Source organism: Dipteris shenzhenensis, chromosome 17, assembly GCF_047967505.1.
Source record: "Dipteris shenzhenensis isolate YYH24624 ecotype China chromosome 17, Dip_SZ_1.0, whole genome shotgun sequence".
Lineage (NCBI taxonomy): Eukaryota > Viridiplantae > Streptophyta > Polypodiopsida > Gleicheniales > Dipteridaceae > Dipteris > Dipteris shenzhenensis.
Window position 1 is genome coordinate 36,568,429 of NC_141612.1, and position 19,652 is coordinate 36,588,080.

At 42.2% G+C, this 19,652-nt stretch overlaps 1 protein-coding gene across 4 annotated transcripts in view; it reads left to right on the top strand.

The window, feature by feature from the left end:
- LOC147892054 (ARM repeat superfamily protein) overlaps positions 1–19,652 on the top strand; it is a 248,375-nt gene that overhangs the window by 220,996 nt on the left and 7,727 nt on the right. For all 4 annotated transcript variants that reach the window (XM_087388218.1, XM_087388216.1, XM_087388219.1 and 1 more), the window contains exons 49-50: positions 17,126–17,219; positions 17,392–17,499. In XM_087388218.1, coding sequence (XP_087244344.1) covers positions 17,126–17,219; positions 17,392–17,499 — 202 coding nt within the window. The remainder of the gene's footprint in view (positions 1–17,125; positions 17,220–17,391; positions 17,500–19,652) is intronic.

A 19,652-nucleotide genomic window follows, 5' to 3' on the forward strand; every position in this document is an offset into this window, starting at 1 on the left:
TTGCAATAACAGATCGGATGGTGGTCATCCGGGATGTCATCCGGGATGTAGGAGCAAAAGTCTCCTCATAATCTATGCCCTTTTTCTGAGCATAGCCTTTAGCAACCAGCCTTGCCTTGTATCTCTCAATGGAGCCATCTGGCTTCCGTTTCACCTTGAAAACCCATCGTGTACCAATGGCATGTTTACCTGGTGGCAAGTCTACGACATCCCAAGTCTGATTTTTCTTAATGGACTGCAACTCATTGTGCATGGCATTCATCCAATGCACATTGTCCTTTGCTTCTTCGAATGTTGCAGGCTCCTCCTCATCGAGAAGAGTACCTGCATATGTTGATTCAACTGAATTAGCACCTTCCATGTGCCTTGCTGCACTGCGAGTCCTGCCAGGTAATGGAGCATCAATCTTACTCTCCCTGAGAGTCTGTAACAGCCAGGTTGAGACTGTTTTTGCTGCATGTATGTCCGCAATTTCTTGCTGAACTATTTGTTCCACTGCCTGTGGAGGTGGCAAGACATCCTGTGGCTGAACTGGAGCATCGGGAGGTGGCTGAAAATTCTGATTTGCATCAGAAATATCAGCAAGGGAACCGAAGGCAATGGGTAGCATCCCCTCAAAAACATCCTCAGAAGAAGGCATATGAAATTCAGCCTGAGTGTGGGCTGAATTTTCTGCAAATATCACATCTCTACTGACAATGATATTGCGTGTAGCAAGATTGTAGAGACGGTACCCCTTGCTTTCTGCACTGTACCCAACAAATATGCACTTAATTGCCTTATCTGACAACTTATGCCGAAATTCAATTGACACATGAGCATATGCAAGGCATCCAAAGACTCGGAAATGATCCACTGAAGGCTTTCTCCCATTCCAGACCTCATAGGGAGTTTTTCTTTTCAAAGCCTTAGTGGGAGCCCGATTTAAGATGGAGTTGGCACACATTAAACCTTCAAGCCAGAATTTGTGAGGCATGTGTTTGCTTTTCAGCATACATCTGTCCATCTCCATAATAGTTCTATTTTTCCTCTCAGCTTTGCCATTTTGCTGAGGGGTCAACCTCACTGTGAGCTGATGCACAATACCCTTGCCTTTCAGAAAAGCATCAAAATCTGCGGACAAGTATTCCCCACCTCTATCTGTGCGCAATGTTTGTATCTTGAGTCCGGTTTCATTTTCAACCATGGCTGAAAAGTGTTTAAACATCATGAACACTTCTGATTTTCGCTTCAGCCCAAAAACCCAAGTGAAATTGGAGTAATCATCAATAAAAGTAACAAAGTAGAGATGACCACCCAATGATGGAGTCCTCATGGGACCACAGACATCACTGTGTGTAAGCTGTAATTTCCGGACAGCTTTAACTGAACCATCCTTTTTGAAGGGAAATCTATGCAACAACTTGTCCTGCAGCTGCACCCTGTGCACGACCTCTTCCACCTCCTTGCTGGGGAGGGGTATTAGGTGCCATATCTGCTGGTCGGATCTCACCCCCATTCACATAATCCCATAAATTGTGAGAAATCAGAATATTGTGTACCATAAAACTCCAGAGGGAGTAGTTGGTACCATCCAACTTGTCTTCCTGTGAAAGACCACCGAACTAGAAATCAGCCATATTTGAGAAAGAGATTTTAGGAGATACAAAACTGAATTCCCTTACTGGGAATGAAATGCACAACTCCCAAAAAAAAACACAGACAAGCAATGCTGTAAATGCAACTCATATTTCTGCACTTGCACTGTCAAACATCTGTCCAAGCATCAAAAACTCTCCAGAATCTGCCAAAAGTGCTGTAAAACACTACAAGAAAGGCAGTATGAACTGAAATCTCCAAAATTGCTCTCCCAACACAAAAGCCCCAAAATAGGCCCGAAATTGCAACCAGAAAGGGGCAAATTGATCAAAAGCCCCAAATGTTGCAAGAATTGCACTCTGTCTGCAAAAGCCCCAAATTTCACTGCAAAATTGCAGTGTAATCACAAAATCCCCAAATTTCTGCAAGAAATTGTACTGCAAAACTGAAAACCCCAAATTTCGAGCTTGAAATTGCAACTAGAAAGGGGCAAAAGCACAGAAAGCCCCAAATTTTGCAATTTCAGCAGAAAGCCCCAAATTTTTGGGCTAAACCTCTGAATCTGCCTGCTATGTCTACTTCACAAGCAACAATGAACCCGAAAATACCCAAGTGACTGCAAATGTCTGCACAAATACCACCAGATCTGCAAATATTGCAGAAGAACTGCAAGGATGCCTAACAAGGATCACCGGTAGATGAAGGAAACCTTGTACGGATCTGCAGGTACGGATTTATTTATTTATTTATTAATTTTTTTGTGACTGGACTGTATAGTCGTGGACTGTATGGTCGTACGGAGACACACGTGCGGACGAGCAGGTATGGATGTACGGACAAGCAGATCGTACGGTCGCTGGTACGGACAACGAGATTGCAGGTACGACTGGTACGGAAGCAGGTATGGCAGGTATGCGTATGTACGTACGGCGAACTGATTGTAGGTACGACTGGTACGGAAGCAGGTACGCGTATGTACGTACGGCGAACTGATTGCAGGTGCGAGCAGATACAGCACGTACGACAGGTGTGGCAATGATGCAGGTAAGGCTGGTACGGCGCTGATGTAGGTAAGGTATGGGTACTACAGTACTGACAGTGACTGTTGTACGACGTGCAGTACAGAAGTTGTACGGTGAACGTACGGAAGTAGGTAGATGTTGTGGAGGCAGAGAGTAGGAGCTGAAGGGAGCACGGAGCACGGAGCTCTTGAACCCGCTCTGATACCAAATGTGAGAATAGGGAGAGAGGGAGAGAGCAAGAGAGTGAGCTGAGAGCTGAAAGCTTAGTTGCAATAGAAGAGTGTAAGAGTATACAACTGAAAGAGTGACAGATAAGGTTTTGTCCTAGTGACAAAACCTTAGTAGTCGCTAACCATAGTTAGTGGACTAACTGCGGTTAGGGGGAAAAACCTCTTAAAGAAGGAAAAGTGCCCCTAACTAGCTTATTAAATTACATTGGTCACTGCTGAATTATATCTATAATTCTAACATAACATCCAACATCTCTTGTTCATAAACTTGCATGTGGTACTTTGTATCACTGAGAACCGTGCTCTCATATGCTACAACTCTTCCATCCTACATAAGCACACCCCCAATGCTATGTCCACAAGCATCACAATGGACAGCAAATGGTTTCTGTAGGTCTCGTAGAATAATCACGGGGTTTGAGCATAACTTCTCTTTGAGTTACTCAAAAGCTGCAATTTCTCGATCCTTCCATCTGAGGGTGTACCCTTTCTTCTAAAAGGCATACAGAGGTGATGCTATCTCAGCAAAGTAACGGATAAACCGCCTGTAGTACGAGCAAACTCCGTACTTCATGGATATTCCTCAAAGGTGGCCAATTTTTTATGGCTTCTACCTTAGCAGGATCCATCCTCACTCCATCTGCTGAGATAATATGGCCCAAGAAGTGAATTTCAGCCATGAAAAATTCACTCTTCTTGGCAATTATAACCAGCTTGTGCTTGTGCAGCTCTTCGAAAACTGTGGCCAAATGCTTCTCATGCTCTGCTTGACTCTTAGAGTACACAATGATATCATCGAAGAATGTGCCAACATACTCCTGATGATTTCTGAAAATTCTGTCCATCATTGTGTTCATAGTTTTTTCCATACGCATACGTCATACGAGTATGGAAGTGTGATTGGAGTATGGTTCAGCCCCTAGGGCTGAAACATACGTGACCCTAATTTTACTCAAAAACATTTAGAAAAATATACATTGTACACATTACATTGACATAGAGCTACAAACTTTCAAATTGAAACTTCAGACTTCAAACTTGTATTAATATTAAAGTCATGATTCATGAAAGTTCAAAGAGTCCAGTCTCAACCCTCCAGAGACCAGAGTCATCTGGAATCTGGATTCTGATACATAGTGTCAATGATAGATCAATACTACACCAAACATCATGATCAAAGATAGTAGGTAGTAGAAACTTGGAAGTAGGTACTACACCAAAACATCAAAGGCAATACATCATAGAAGAAAGGCTGCCACAGCCCGGAAATAAAGCTGAAAATTGAAATGCATCATGATTCACAACCGATGAGGCTCAAGCCTCAAGCTGCCGCCTGCATAGTTTTTCCCATACGCATAGTCATATGAGTATGGAAGTATGATTGGAGTATGGTTTTTTCCATAGTTTTTTCCATGAAGTAGGTTCATAGTTTTTTCCATACGCATATGTCATACGAGTATGGAAGTATGATTGGAGTATGGTTCAGCCCCTAGGGCTGAAACATACATGACCCTAATTTTACTCAAAAACATTTAGAAAAATATACATTGTACACATTACATTGACATAGAGCTACAAACTTTCAAATTTAAACTTCAGACTTGAAACTTGTATTAATATTAAAGTCATGATTCATGAAAGTTCAAAGAGTCCAGCCTCAACCCTCCAGAGACCAGAGTCATCTGGAATTTGGATTTTGATACATAGTGTCAATGATAGATCAATACTACACCAAACATCATGATCAAAGATAGTGGGTAGTAGAAACTTGGAAGTAGTTACTACACCAAAACATCAAAGGCAAAACATCATAGAAGAAAAGGCTGCAACAGCCCGGAAATAAAGCTGAAAATCGAAATGCATCATGATTCACAACCGATGAGGTTCAAGCCTCAAGCTGCTGCCTGCATCCTCATCCTCATTCTCTTGCTCATCCTGATCCTTATCATCATTTGCATCAGTGCCATCCTCCTCCTCCTCCTTGAGACCATCCTTGAGGCCAACCACAGCCAAAGTCGGCCAACAGTGTACGGTGTACGGTTTAGCAGCATACAGATTAGAATAGTTTAAAAAAATGTGTTTCTACCACACCCAAAATAACAACAACAACAACAAAACCCACCCCACAAAACAAAACAAACCAACAAACAAAACAAAACCCCAACCAGAAGGGGGGGGGGGACTTCGTACTGAAGGCCGTATGTACGGACGTACGGATGGGGTACGGAAAAACCATCGGTATGCGTACGGATGCCACTATGATCCTGTTAAATGTGGCGTGAGCATTCGTTAACCCAAAAGGCATTACTAAAAACTCATACAAACCAAAGGTTGTCCTGAAAGTTGTTTTGTGCTCATCCCTTGGCTGTATGCGTATCTGATGATAGTAGATACCCACTTTTCAAATCAATACGGCTGAATACTGTGGACACTTCCAATCGATCCAGAATGTCATCTATTTGTGGAATTGGAAATCTATTCTTGATCGTGACCTTGTTCAGAGCCCTGTAATCAATGCACATCCACCATGACCCGTCCTTCTGAACAAGAAGCATTGGAGAGCAATAAGGAGAGGAGCTTGGCTGTATCAGCCCTTTTTTCAGCAGCTCCTTCATTTGGCTCATGATTTCCTCCTGTTGGGCTGTACTAACCCGATACGGAGGCTTGTTGGGTGGTGAGCTACCTAGAATCACATCAATACTATGATCCCTCGGCCTTTAGGTGGCAATTCCTGTTGCAAAGCATCAGAAAAACAATCCTGAAAATGCAAAAGAAAATCCGTCCTGTTTTAATCCAGCTCTGAAAGGCTGGGATTTTCCTCACTCAAAGAGCCCTCTTTTGCAAAAATCAAGTAAGCTGAAAGATGCTTTTTCATTATATTTGTAATAGTAAGAAGTTGACCAGCACTTGGCACTCGGCTTTGGCTTTTTCCCCCTTGTGTCATCTTTCTTTTCCTCTTTATGCTCATGCTTTTCCTCTGCAAAAGACTTCCTCTTCCGATGAGGGCATTCATGGGCTCTATGGCCTTTCTGCTTGCAAATAAAACACTTTTTGGCTTCAAGCAGTGCCTGCTTCTCCTCGGGAGACAACCGAGGTCGTGACGAAGGCTGTCCATGCCTCTGGCTTGCAACAAAGGCTGATTTTGCTGGTTTTCTGAACCCCTTAGCCTTTTTAAAATCTTCCCTGGCATTACCTTTGTTTACCGAGCTGTTTTTAAAACCCACTGATCCGTCCTTGCATCAAAGCATATGATGTATTTGCATTCTCTATGAGTTGGGACAGATTTGTCACCTATGTTTTTGTGCAATAATCCCTTATCTCTTTAGGCAATCCACAACAGTATTTCTCAACCTGCTCAGAGAAAGGAACTTGTCGGTAAGAGCTGACAGGTAACAAGGCATCCCAAAAGTTTTTGTTGTATTCATCCAAATTTCTACAACCCTCTGCATTAAGCTGATGCCACTGAGTCATAATGTCCACTTCAAACGTGGTGGTCAGCCATGCCGCTGAAAACAACTACTTAAACTCAACCCATGTCGCGGGATCTTTTCCTTGCAAAAGTAAATTAGTCCACCACTAAAGGGCATTACCCTTCAAGAAAGTGGCGGCTTTTCTGATTTTTGAGCTCTTAGTGAAGTTACCTCTGGTGTATGCAGCATCAAACTGTTGCAAATACATCAAAGCTTTCAACCAGTCTTGCATCCCACTGAAAGTCTCAAACTTGATTGCTTCCCCCACCTTCTTTGAAGTCCTTTAGCTTGCCTTTAGGCACCAGATTGTCATACACTGGTGGCTGCAAATATGGGGGCTGCAACATTCCATGTACATTAGTTCTAGTTCCCATACTGGGATTACCCATGCCAGGTCTTGTACCAGACATCTGCGGGGTTCCTAAGGAACCACCTTGCATATGAGGCATCCCTGTATGCATTCCGGGCTGCATCCCCATGTTGGCATACATTACATTTGCACTCCCGGGCTGCATCATGCCTCCCATCATAGGCTGCTGTACCGGCTGCATGGAACATTCTGAGGGCTTGGCATACCTGTCCTCCCATGGCATGGAAAACTTATCCATTGCCAAAATAACCTGGCTGCATCACAGGATGAGGGTAGGACTGCTGTCCTTGATGCACAAACTGAAAATTATTCCCTTCAAGGGATTTTGCTGCAAATTTGTGGGCTGTTGGGCATTTCCCATCCCAGATCCATGCAAAGGCATATCTGGTCCATGCAAAGGCACCTTTTGGTGGCTGTCCACTGAAAGATACATGCGTGTGAGTCTTCTTTTTCTTTGCTGCCCGCTTGCTTCTGGGAGGTGCTTGCAGAATTTCTTCAAGGTTTTGCGTGAGCAAATTCAAAGCTTCCATGGTACTTGCCACTCATGCTTTATGGAGAGCTTCGACCTCTGAATCATCTGACTCGTCAGACGACTCCTCATCCTGAGGGGCTACATGCATAGACCCAAGGGGAACATGCTGTCCCACATCAGGTGCATCATCACCACTAGCATAAGGCTGTTCCTCGTGACCCATCTGACAACTCTTCCTCCTCTTGCGTGGAGAGAGTCTCTGACCGCTCATGGTGTGACATCGTGGCTGTAATATGGATGCAATAACCACTTCGCTTCACCCAAAGCTATGAGGGCCCACCTTGTGTAGAAAGAGAGTGTGGTCCCGGCAACAGAATCAGTGTAACCGGCCTTCCGAACCTTAAAGGGCGGTAAACCACAACTATCTCTGATAACACCGTCAATTACAGCCACTTAGCACCCAATTAAACACACCACATCAGATAGCATAAAAGAAAACACAAGTGAGGCCAGAATGCCCTTGCTCAATGATCACACAGCGACACCAATTGGCCCCAAACACTTGGCACCCTTGCAGTATTTCTTTATTCTTCTTTAGTGAAAAGTAATAGCAAAATTACAACTAGGGCGCACCTTGAACTGATCTCACTGGCTATCACTGTTCACTTGCCCACACTAGGACACGAACAGGTCTCTGAGGTATCCAGAACCCTTCAAAAGACCTCAAAACAGAGTTTCACAGCCAGAAACCCTAATTTGCAGCAAGAGAAACCAGCCTCGGGCTGCGTTCAAGCATCGGACGCCTGCAACAGCCGTGCAGGCTGTACGGCCTGTCCATACAGTCCGTACACAGCCATTGCAGCCCGGAAAAAGTCCGTACAGTCTGTACGGACTGTTTCTCAGTCCGTACAGCATAATAAATGCATCGTACAGCAGCGGATCTGCACCAGGATGAGCTCCAACAGATCGCAGTAGAGGCTTCCTCAGTCGGGCTGTGTGCAACAGGGCTGGATGACAAGGAAACAAAGAAAAACAGCCAACAGATAGCAACGAGCAACCTCTGGATGGTCTGGCGTAGCAAGAAGAAGGAGAAGGAAGATGGCAAATTCTGGAACAAGCTCTAGAATTGGATGCCATCTGCCCTGTCCCTAACCCCCTGTACCAAATAAACATTGGTTTCCTAGGGGAAACTTTTAAAGGCTCTAACCCCACTAACCAATGACAAACATTGGTACTGTCTAGGGGCAACATTTTAATGCTTTTTAACCCCTCTTCCCACGTGAAACTCGGGAATCTATCTGGGGGCAAACTTCCTAGCTCCATCACACCCCTCTGCGAGGTCAAAGTGATGCCATGCCTTGATTCTAGCAGTTAGGTCTAGCGAGTGTGTAACTAGATGTTAACACTAGGGGCTTTCAGGACCTCACCGCTTCTGTAGGCCAGTCCCCCATGGCCAAACTTAGTCATAGATTATTTGCCTACAATATTCACGTCTTCATCCGTGACATCTTGCCAGGCACACACATCACCTTGCATGTGCACCCAGATAGTGCCACCTCAACACTGCTCCACAGGCACATTAATGTCTTCCTAGGCACACTATGAACTGCCAACCCAGTTGCCACCTTAGCAGACTGCTCCACTGGCACACCCCTTGCTAAGCACAAGCCGTGCATGTGAACACAGTGGCCACATCATCACTAGCACCCTTTTTTGCCCCTCCACCTTGATGAAGCGATATCTCTTGATCAGGAAAGAATTTGAGGGCGCTCCAAAAAGGAAAAACGCTTGATACTACAGTTAGTTTTACTTGGTGCAGAACTCAGGACGCAAGGTATTCATGCACGCAAAGGTCATTCCAATGATCAAGCATTCACAGCTTCAGATAGAGGCAGAGGCAGAGGAAGAGGCAGATCATTTCAGCAAAGTGGTCATCATCAACAACAAAGTCAGCATCAAAGTCAGAATCAACGTCAACATCATCATTAGCAACATTAGCATCAACAAAGAGGAAATCATTCCAACCGAGGAAGATTCCAAGGACGAGGGAATGCATCCATCAACGTGTCAAACATTTAGTGCAACTATTGTCATAAGTTTGGACACTATGAAAGAGATTGCCGTAAGAAGTAGTACGACCAAGGTGGTGAATCCGGAAGTAATCGAGGAAATTGCCGAGAAAGAAGAAATCATCGCGGTGGACATTCAAGTCATAGTTATTATGCCAATGAACTTGAGAATATGTTTCTTGCAAGCGAGGATATGCAGAAGACTGAAACTGTATATCTTGACATTGATTACAATTCAAAAGGAGAATGTAGTTATCAAATCGATCAAGCAGATCAAGATGCTTGGTACATCAACTACTGCGCATCATCCCATATGACAAAACAATGCCTTTCCCTTGAACTGGATTCGGTGTGTTATTTGCAGTGTAGATAATGTTCTTCTATCCTTATCTCTGTGAACCATTCCTGATGTCTCTATGACCAATTTCATTGGTACGGAAGGATTTGTGAAAGATGTACTCTATGTTTCGAAGCTCAGTAAGAACCTCTTATTAGTTGGTCAAATGATGGAACACAACTACCGAGTCATCTTTGATGGACATGAATGCACTATCGGAGACAAATACAGAGGATATCAGCTAGTAGGAAAAGCAATCAAGGAAGGACGCTTGTTCAGAATGCTAGCTTCAGTATCAGATTCGCATGTCATGTCAGATCCACTGCAACAGATGCCACTTTTCGCAAAATGGCACAAGAGATATGAACATGTCAATTTTAAAAGCTTAATAAAGCTCAGAAATCAGAATATGGCAATTGAAATTCCGAAACTTCAGTTTTTTGGAAAAGTTTGCGAAGCATGCTGCTTCGATAAACAAAAGCGAACCAATTTCGGCAGAAGCACCTCTCGAGCACGAGGTATTCTTGATTTGGTACACACAACTGTATGGGGTTATGCCTAGACCCGCAACATCAATGGTTCACTTTACTACTTGACTTTCATCGACGACTACAGAGAAGAAATTGTTGGGTCTACAATATGAAAGAGAAATCTGAAGTCTTTTCTAGATTTCAAGAATTCAAAGCCATGGTTAAAAACCAGACAGGCAGAAAGATTCTAGTCATGAGATCAGACAGAGGAGGTGAATACATGTCTTCAGCATTCATGAGCTTTTGCAGAAGTAATGGCATTCGAAGATAATTCACTTGTGCAAATACTTCTCAGCAGAATGCAAGAGCTGAAAGGAAGGACGGTACTTTAGCAAATAGTGCTAGAGCAATGCTAAGTGAGAAGCATCTTCCGAATTAGTATTGGGCAGAATTCAAGATTTCAAGAATTCAAAGCCATGGTTAAAAACCAGACAGGCAGAAAGATTCAAGTCATGAGATCAGACAGAGGAGGTGAATACATGTCTCTACCATTCATGAGCTTTTGCAAAAGTAATGGCATTCGAAGATAATTCACTTGTGCAGATACTTCTCAGTAGAATGCAAGAGCTGAAAGGAAGGATGGTACTTTAGCAAACAGTGCTAGAGCAATGCTGAGTGAGAAGCATCTTCCGAATTAGTATTGGGCAGAAGCGATTGCCACTGTAAACTATTTGCTTAATCGGCTTCCGACTGAGCGGATATAGGATATGACACTTTATGAAGCATTCACTGGACACAAGCCACTCATTAGGCATCTTCGCATATTTGGTTGCATAGCATATGCTCACGTACATGACGATCATCACATAAAATTGCATGCGAAGTCACGCAAATGCATCATGGTTGGCTGCAGTGAAGAAAGCAAAGATCCCATCAACCGAAAATTCATTATTTTCAGAGATATAATCTTTGATGAGGAATCAGAATGGAAAACCTCAAATACACGGGAGATAGACACATCGATTACACAGTCATCTACAGAAAAGGTTGATGAAGAAGAGCAAGAATTGCCAGAAGCACCCCGAGAAGAGCCATAGCAACTCAGACGGTCCACTAGGAAAAGTAGATTGACATATGCTCAGAAAGGCAAAGCAATTCAGGTTGAAACCCAACTATGCTCTTATGACTATCATCATGGCTACAGAAGAGTCAGTGTACTTTGAAGACGCAGTTAACAAGCCAAAATTGCAAATTGCTATGAATGAAAAAATTGAATCTTTATACAAGAATAATACTTGGGATTTATGCAACCTTCCACAAGGAAAGAAGGCCATAGCAAACAAATGGGTTTATAAAGCGAAGTACAATTTAAATGGAAGCATTGAAAAATACAAAGCCAGACTAGTTGCAAAAGGATTTGCATAGCAATATGGTCAGGATTATGATGAGACTTATGCTCTAGTAGCAAAGATTGATTCCATACGATTCTTGATATCACTAGTGACACTCATTAGATGGAATGTGTACCAGCTGTCAAGAATGCTTTTCTCAATGGTCCCCTAGACGAGGAAGTCTACATGCAACAACCAGCAAGTTATGTTAAATCAGGGAAAGAGAATCATGTTTGTCATCCCAAGAAAAGTCTATATGGCTTAAAGCAAGAACCCATAAGTTGCAAAAGGATTTGCATAGCAATATGGTCAAGATTATGATGAGACTTATGCTCTAGTAGCAAACATCGATTCCATACGGTTCTTGATATCACTAATGACACTTATCAGATGGAATGTGTACCAGCTGTCAAGAATGCTTTTCTCAATGGTTACCTAGACGACGAAGTCTACATGCAACAACCAGCAGGTTATGTTAAATCAGGGAAAGAGAATCATGTTTGCCATCTCAAGAAAAGTCTATATGGCTTAAAGCAAGAATCTAGAAGTAGCAAAAGGATTTGCATAGCAATATGGTCAGGATTATGATGAGACTCATGCTCTAGTAGCAAAGATGGATTCCATACGGTTCTTGATATCACTAGCGACGCTCATCAGATGGAATGTGTACCAGCTGTCAAGAATGCTTTTCTCAATGGTTACTTAGACGAGGAAGTCTACATGCAACAACCAGCAGGCTATGTTAAACCAGGGAAAGAGAATCATGTTTGCCATCTCAAGAAAAGTCTATACGGCTTAAAAGCAAGAACCCAGAAGTTGGTACAACAAAATCGACAAGTATTTTGCTAATTTGAGATACATTAAATCCAATGCAGATCATACTCTCTACTACCAAGTCCAAGGGGAAGACATTACTATTATACTTTTGTAGGTAGATGATCTGATTGTGATCGGAAGCATGAGTCAGCTAAAGTATGTTAACAGTCTTCTGAAGAAGTTTCATATCGCAGATTGCAAGATTACAGCCACTCTCATGGATCAAAGTTTGAAACTTACAAAAGATTTAGAAAGGTCTACAATCAATGACATGTACTATCGGCAGCTCATCGGATCTCTTATATATATCTAACTATCACACGGTCATATAATTATTATGTAGTAAGTTCACTAGCACAGTTTATGGCAAATCCGAAATAGTCTTACTGGAATGTAGCCAAAAGAGTCTTGAGATACATAAGAGGTACAAGACAGTTTCAAATAGAATACAGAGGAAGTTATCCAAGGTTGCATGGATACTATGACAGTGACTATGCCGAAGATCATGAGACCAAGAGATCCACACAAGAATATGCATTTTTCTTTGGTCAAGGTGCTATATCATGGTTATCAAACAAACAACCAACTGTTTCTTTGTCTCCAACTGAAGCTTGATATAGAGCACTCACTACAGGTGCATGTGAGGCTATATGGCTCAGAAGACTATTGTCAGAAATAAATTACTTTGATGAATCAAAGCCAACAACAATATACTGTGATAATCAATCGGCTTAAGCATTGGTTAAGAATCCAGTATATCACTCCAGGACAAAGCACATTGATGCCAGAGAGCATTTCATCAGAGAAAGAGTGTTACTTGGTGGCATTACATTGTAGCTTTGTGATAGCAAAGAGATGTTGCAGACATATTTATCAAACCACTTGGCTGCTCAGTGCTTCCTCAATTCCCCAGAATCATCATCTTGAGGGAAGGCCTACTTCATGATGTTGATCTTGAGGGAAGGTGTTGAGAAACCATCTTAACATCATGTGTTTGATATTGTGCATAGCACTAACCCAATAGAGTGCTATAAAGGAACGGGTTAGATGCCCTAACCCTAACCCTAAAAGGGTTTGTATATATTCTATATTTTCAACTAAATCTAGTGTACTGTTAGTCATTTGTGGTGTGCTCTCTAGATGTGCCCTCTCTCCTCATCTCCGCTCTTCTCCTCTCTCCTCTTCATATTTTGTCAAAGTGGTATCAGAGCGGTGATCTTCTGCCTGTGGTGCCCAATCCATGGAAGAGGAAAATTGAAACAAGGAGTCCTAGGATATTGAGCAACTGCCAACGACATTAATGCTATATATCTATAAATGCCATGCCGCATGCGCATCTTCTAGTCTGTTGGAAGAAAATTTGGCAAAGAAGCCAGGAAATGCTGGCTCCCATGGTTCTACTAATGGGGTACTTATGACTCGGAATTATGTGGGAGTTCTTGCTCAGCATACTTCCTCATACTCGCAGGCTTTGGGTGTAGAAGCAACAACTAGCAATGTAGCATAAGGCAATGGCAACAACGAACTATGGCAGGGACCGGGCTATAACCCGGCCAAGAATTATATCTACGACAAACTACAAGATACTCAAAAAATGCACAACGGGCGTCTACACCAGAACCCAAAGTGACTAAGAACTCAGACAAGTGGGGATCCAAGCCAAAGCAAGAGCAAACGTTCGTGTTCTACAATTATCGAGTAGCAAATGGCACAAACTAGTAAATTGACTCTTGAGTAGCTTTTGGATTTGAGACGGAGGCGATTAGGATCCTCTTGTAAAAGTTTTCAACCCTGCAAAAATCAAGTAAGTTCATTCCTAGCTGGTGGTGTGCACATCGATGAATAGGTATGACAGAAGGGCTCGTGCTGATATTCAACCTTCCCGACTGAAATCTGTAGCGACCCTTGCTCAGTTGCCGTCGCCCACGTCCAGAGTTGACGATCGCCTCTCTGCCATCATGATTCGTCACCATCACCCTTTGCTCTACTTCAAACTAGTCTAGCTAGGAAGCAATAGCAACCAACTACATTCTCCATGTAAAAAAATAATCAAAAGCAGCAATAAGCAACGTTGGCGATCATTTTGATGGAGAGATCATGGATAAAGAAGAAGGTGTGGCGATCTTGATGGGACAGTTCCAAGAAAGGAGGAGCAACAGACGGGTACAAGATCCTTATCTCTACAGGATAGTCTGGGACATGACCTATTGGCAAACGTTGAAAAGCACACAATTTCTACCATTCAGGGAGGACAAAGGAAAGATAGCCGAGTTTTGCTAGAATGCAACAGCTAGAGGCACACAGTAATAGTAGAAGAACAAAGTGGTGCTATGTCCCGGTTGGCTTGACAAGCTTTAAATACGAAGTCTTGGCTTGCTAGAGTAACGAATTGCACACAACGACAACCATTTGACATAAACAACGTCTAGACATTAGATGGCCGTGAGAATTTGATATTCAGTTGGTTGTTCTTGGACAGCTATCAGAGATGTATATTCAATGTAATCTTTTGCCATCTGAGTATAGTAAAGAAAGGCGAGAAGGATGGCCATGTCATAGCTATAGCTTCTCGAAGCTGCAATCTATTTGAGCTAACTTATTGATGATCTTGCAAATTTGGTCACCTCTTTAGGCTGTCGATATAGTCAAATTTGGCATTTCAAGTTCGAAAATTCTACTTCAGTGGCCTTCATCTTAAACCATCTTCCCATCTTGGAAGTTGTGAACACTACAGGAAAGATGGGTCACAAGGAGCCTTTTGTGCTCTATTAGAGGGTGCCATCTTGCATCTAAGACTGTCGCCTTATTTCTGGACTGCTATTCTTGTATCAGGGCTAGCTATCTTGTTATCAGAGCTTGCCATCTTGCTATTAGAGGATGCCATCTTGTTATCAGTTGGAGCCATCTTCCATCTAGAGTGATCGCCTGTCATCTAGAGGTTGTTGCCTTAGACCTGGAGGGATCACTTATCATCTGGGACCTTCCATCAAGGAAAGATTTCTGCACGTCAGTCTCTTGCATCTACAGGTGTCAAGTTAGCCATAAGGTTTGTTGCCTATCTTGTTTTGCATCTTTCAGCGTCTGAGAGGATTGCCAGGACAGATCCATACAGTTCTCTCTTGCCCTAATCCTTCTAGTCTCTTGCCTATTGCCTTGCTGCAGATAACCCTTCAATGTGACAGAGACAGCCAGGGTTTGGTTGTTCTGTTGGTCTCTGCCCTGCCTAGGGCTACCAGGACAGATTTTGGTTGGTTTCAATCCTGCCAGGACTCCTTTGGAGCTGTCAGGTTAGAATTGATGAACAGCCAGATATTTGCTGGAATTGACCAGGGATTTTGCACTGAACAGAGATTGCCATGTGAGCCAAGGTCTGGAAATTTTGCAGGACAATTAGGACCTGCCATCGGATATTCAGTTGGTGGTTCTTGGACAGCTATCAGAGATGTATATCTGCTGTAATCTTTTGGCATCTGGATATAGTAAAGAAATACCGAAAGGGGCGCTAGGTTTTAGGGCCAATCTAGTGCCTGTTGCAGAACTGGGGCAATCTAGCCCCTGAACTAAAATATGGAAAGCTGTAGACTTGAGCATGCAGAGTAAGGAAGAAATGCGGTGGCTGGAGAAATGCAAAGTTTAGGATCTGAAACCATTTTACTTTGGTTTAAAGGACTTAGGACATGAAGCTCCACTCAGTTTTAGATGAAAGTGTTGCATTGTAATCCAAAATTAAGAAAGAAGGGTCCTAACATGTTTCTACAAATGACAATCAGCCTTTTCCATAATTTTCCTTGACCTTTGGGGGATCAAAAGACACTTGATGAGGAATTTGGTGTTTGATGTTGGACCAATCTTTGTAGGTGTGTTCTGCATTTTATCTTTAGTGGATGAAGAGTGTGTGTTTGAGTATGGGTGTCATAGCACGTAACTTTGATGAGGCGGGGAGCTCTAAGAGAAGCTTGAAATATAAATTTATTCCAATATTTATGTGAAGCTTATATGCATTGTGTGCTTGTGCCATAGCAACAGGGGAAGGCTTCAATAAAAGCTGCGGGCACTCAGATTGCATACGCCCAAACTTGCCACATTCAAAACAGGCACCCGCAAAATTGCCCCAATTCAACTTTAAAAACACCTGCTGAGAAGGCATACCCTGCATCTCCACCTATAAAGCAACATGTGGTGGGGTGGGTCTATCAGGATCCCACAAAACAGAAAACCGATTGGCGTTTCTAGGAGAGTGTGGAGGATTTTTGGACACTACGGTCCTTATATCATGCTTGTAACTCTTGGATTTATGGACAGTCCACTATGGATATTTATAATTTCTTCCCTTGTGCTCCCTTCAGGATGTGCATTAGATCTTCTTGTGGCTTAGCCAAAAGTGTTCTTTCACTGTTTTTAGTTTTGCTATGAATATACGTCCTTAATGAAAGTTTCTTTCACCAAAAACAAACAAAAAGCTTGTGCCATAGCGTATTTGCCCATCCATTCTATGCTTATGAAGATGGCAGGACTGTGTCATAGTAGTCAGTCCCTGTTACTGATGCCAGAGATATTGTTTGTCATTTTTATAGATCACAATATTAAAGCAAAAAACTGCTCTTGGTTTTCACTTTTGCATCATTAATTTGAGTGCTCGTCACTTCATAAAGCTGTAGATATCACAGAATGTAGTCTGCTCTATCTATGGAAAGAAAATTTCAAGGTGAGTCTTGTGAATCAAATTAAACAATTTTTAGTAATTTACAATATCTTCCAATCTCTATAATTTGTGTATATAAGTTTGGTTTCAACATCTGATTATCTGGTCTGAGAAGGCATTACGTATTTCATTCAAGGAAGAAATTTCGCTGTCTCAAATATTGACTCAAATATATTGATTGAATTTTGGTGGCTATAGATTGGATTATGAGGATTTCTTAAAAGATTTTGCAAAACACCTCGTAGATTGCTGCAATGACAGAATGGACAGCTATATTACCATAGCTATTCAGGTAAGATGCAGAAAAGATAATTCTGTTCTTGCAGAATGTTTTGTAACGGGAACAAGAATTGGAGAAGCTGAAAGTATTTGATCTTATCTAGAGCTCTCTTAGTGGAAATCATCAACTTCAATATAGGTGTCGGGGAGAAAACCTTATACGAAATGCTTTTTTTATATTGCAGAATTTTGACAGCCTTTGGCCAGAAATTCAAGCAAATGCAGCATTCTTTGCAGGATGCTTACTTTCTCAGCTTGTTGATCACAAACTTCTAGCACTACATTTACCACCAGTAAGTGTTTTTCATTACAATCGATTTACTGTTGCCTCGATCTTCATGGAATCACCTTTTCTTTCAATTTACAGTCAGTTTTTGAAAGGCAGTGAGAGGCTACAGCTCACAGAATTCCCAGTATAAAGCTTTAGGCCACCTGTAGCTTTGGTTGTGAATTGTAAGAGCTTGGAATAGAGACTGCAAAGGACATGTGAGAGAAAAGGAGAGCAAGAGCACACCACACCGTATTGAAAAGATAAGGAAACAAGATACAAGGCTAAGACAAAACCTTATCCTAACTACTAAATGTAGTTAGGGGTCCTACCTGTGGTTAGGGGGGAAAACTTCTAATGAGGGAAAAGTTCCCCTGACCCACTTACTTGTCATACATTGGTCACTTCCATGAATTATGGCGATAATTCCAACACCCCCGTGCAATGCCAATGTGATGATGTACAAGGAAAGGATCAATTATGAAAAGGAGATAAGTTCAGGGCACTGCGAAGTGCCTCAAACTTCTCATGTGGAATTGCTTTGGTGAAGATGTCTGCAACATTGTCATGTGTGGAGACATGATCATATTGATCTCCATTGCATGCAACTTCTCTTTGACATAATGATAATGAACCTCAATGTGCTTCGTGCGAGCATGAAACACAGGATTCTTTGCCATTGCTATAGCACTCTGACTATCAGTGAGAATTGGAGAAGGACCCTCCAATGATATATGAAGATCAGGAAGTAAGCGGCATAGCCACACACATTCAATTGTTGTTGTGAAAGGTGCCCTGTACTTAGCTTCACATGAGGAAATAGCCACAGTAGATTGTTTCTTACCTAGCCAAGAAAGGCAAGCATGTCCCAAAAAGAAACAATTAACACTTGTGGACTGCCTAGTGTCATAATCTCCAGACCAATCTGAGTCACGGTAAGCATGCATCTGCAAGTCACCCCCCCTGGGAAACATCAAGCCATAAGACTTTGTGCCTTGCAAGTAACGGAAGATGCGTTTATACTGCAAACTGAATATCGGGCCGTGTATTGCACAAATAAATGAGGCATCCTACAGCTTGGTTGTAGAGTGTGCCATCTATGGATTAACCTGCATCATACATAGTAAGCTTCAGCCTTGGCTGTAGGCTTGCAATCTTGCATGTTGAACCGATGATTTGCTAGATGCATTACATGGGGCCGTAATTTTTAGTAAGATAGATCTTAAATGTGGCTGCCATCAGATCTGTATTAGAGCCGAGGATGTGCATAAAACCGCTTTTAGAAGCAGGTTTGGACATTATGAGTTTTTGGTAATGCCCTTTGGACTTATCAATGCTCCAGCTACATTCGTCATGCTTATGAACGATTTACTACGTCCGTATATCGGAAAGTTTGTAGTACACTTTATTGACGATATTCTGATATTTAGTAAAAGTATTACTGAGCATCATGAACACTTAAGAATAGTGTTCAGTACTTTGAGGAAAGCCAGTCTTTATGTAAATAAAAAGAAAACTATACTGTGTATGGTAAGACTTGAATATTTAGGATTCATAATTACTCCTGAGGGGGTAGAAATGGATCCAAAGAAAACGGCTGCGATACTGACTTGGCCAATCCCTCAGAGTTTGATCGCTTTGCGATCATTCTTGGGATTTGTCCAATTTTATTGAAGGCATATCAAAGGATATTCAGAAATAGTATCGCCATTGACTGATCTGACCTCAGATAAAGTACCTTTTATATGGGGACAGAATCAACAGAAAAGTTTTAATACGATAAAACAAGTTGTGGTCTCAGGACCGGTGTTAAAAATAGTTGATTCCCAGAAACCATTTTTCCTTGAAACCAATGCAAGTGGCATTGCGGTAGGAGCAGTTCTCCTCCAAGAGGGAAGGCCAGTATCCTTTGAAAGTAAGAAGCTTTCTCCCTCTCAACGAAATTGGCCAACTCATGAATTAGAGTTGTATGCTGTTGTCCATGCTTTGTCAACATGGAGATATTATTTGTATGGATCAGAGTTTTATGTTGATGTTGATTATGATACTCTAAAATATTTTTGTAAACAACCTGACTTGAGAGGCCGCTAAGCTAGGTGGGCAGAACTCATGCAGGAGTTTAATTTGACGATTCGGTACCGAAGAGGAAAGGATAATAAAGTTGCTGATGCGTTGTCA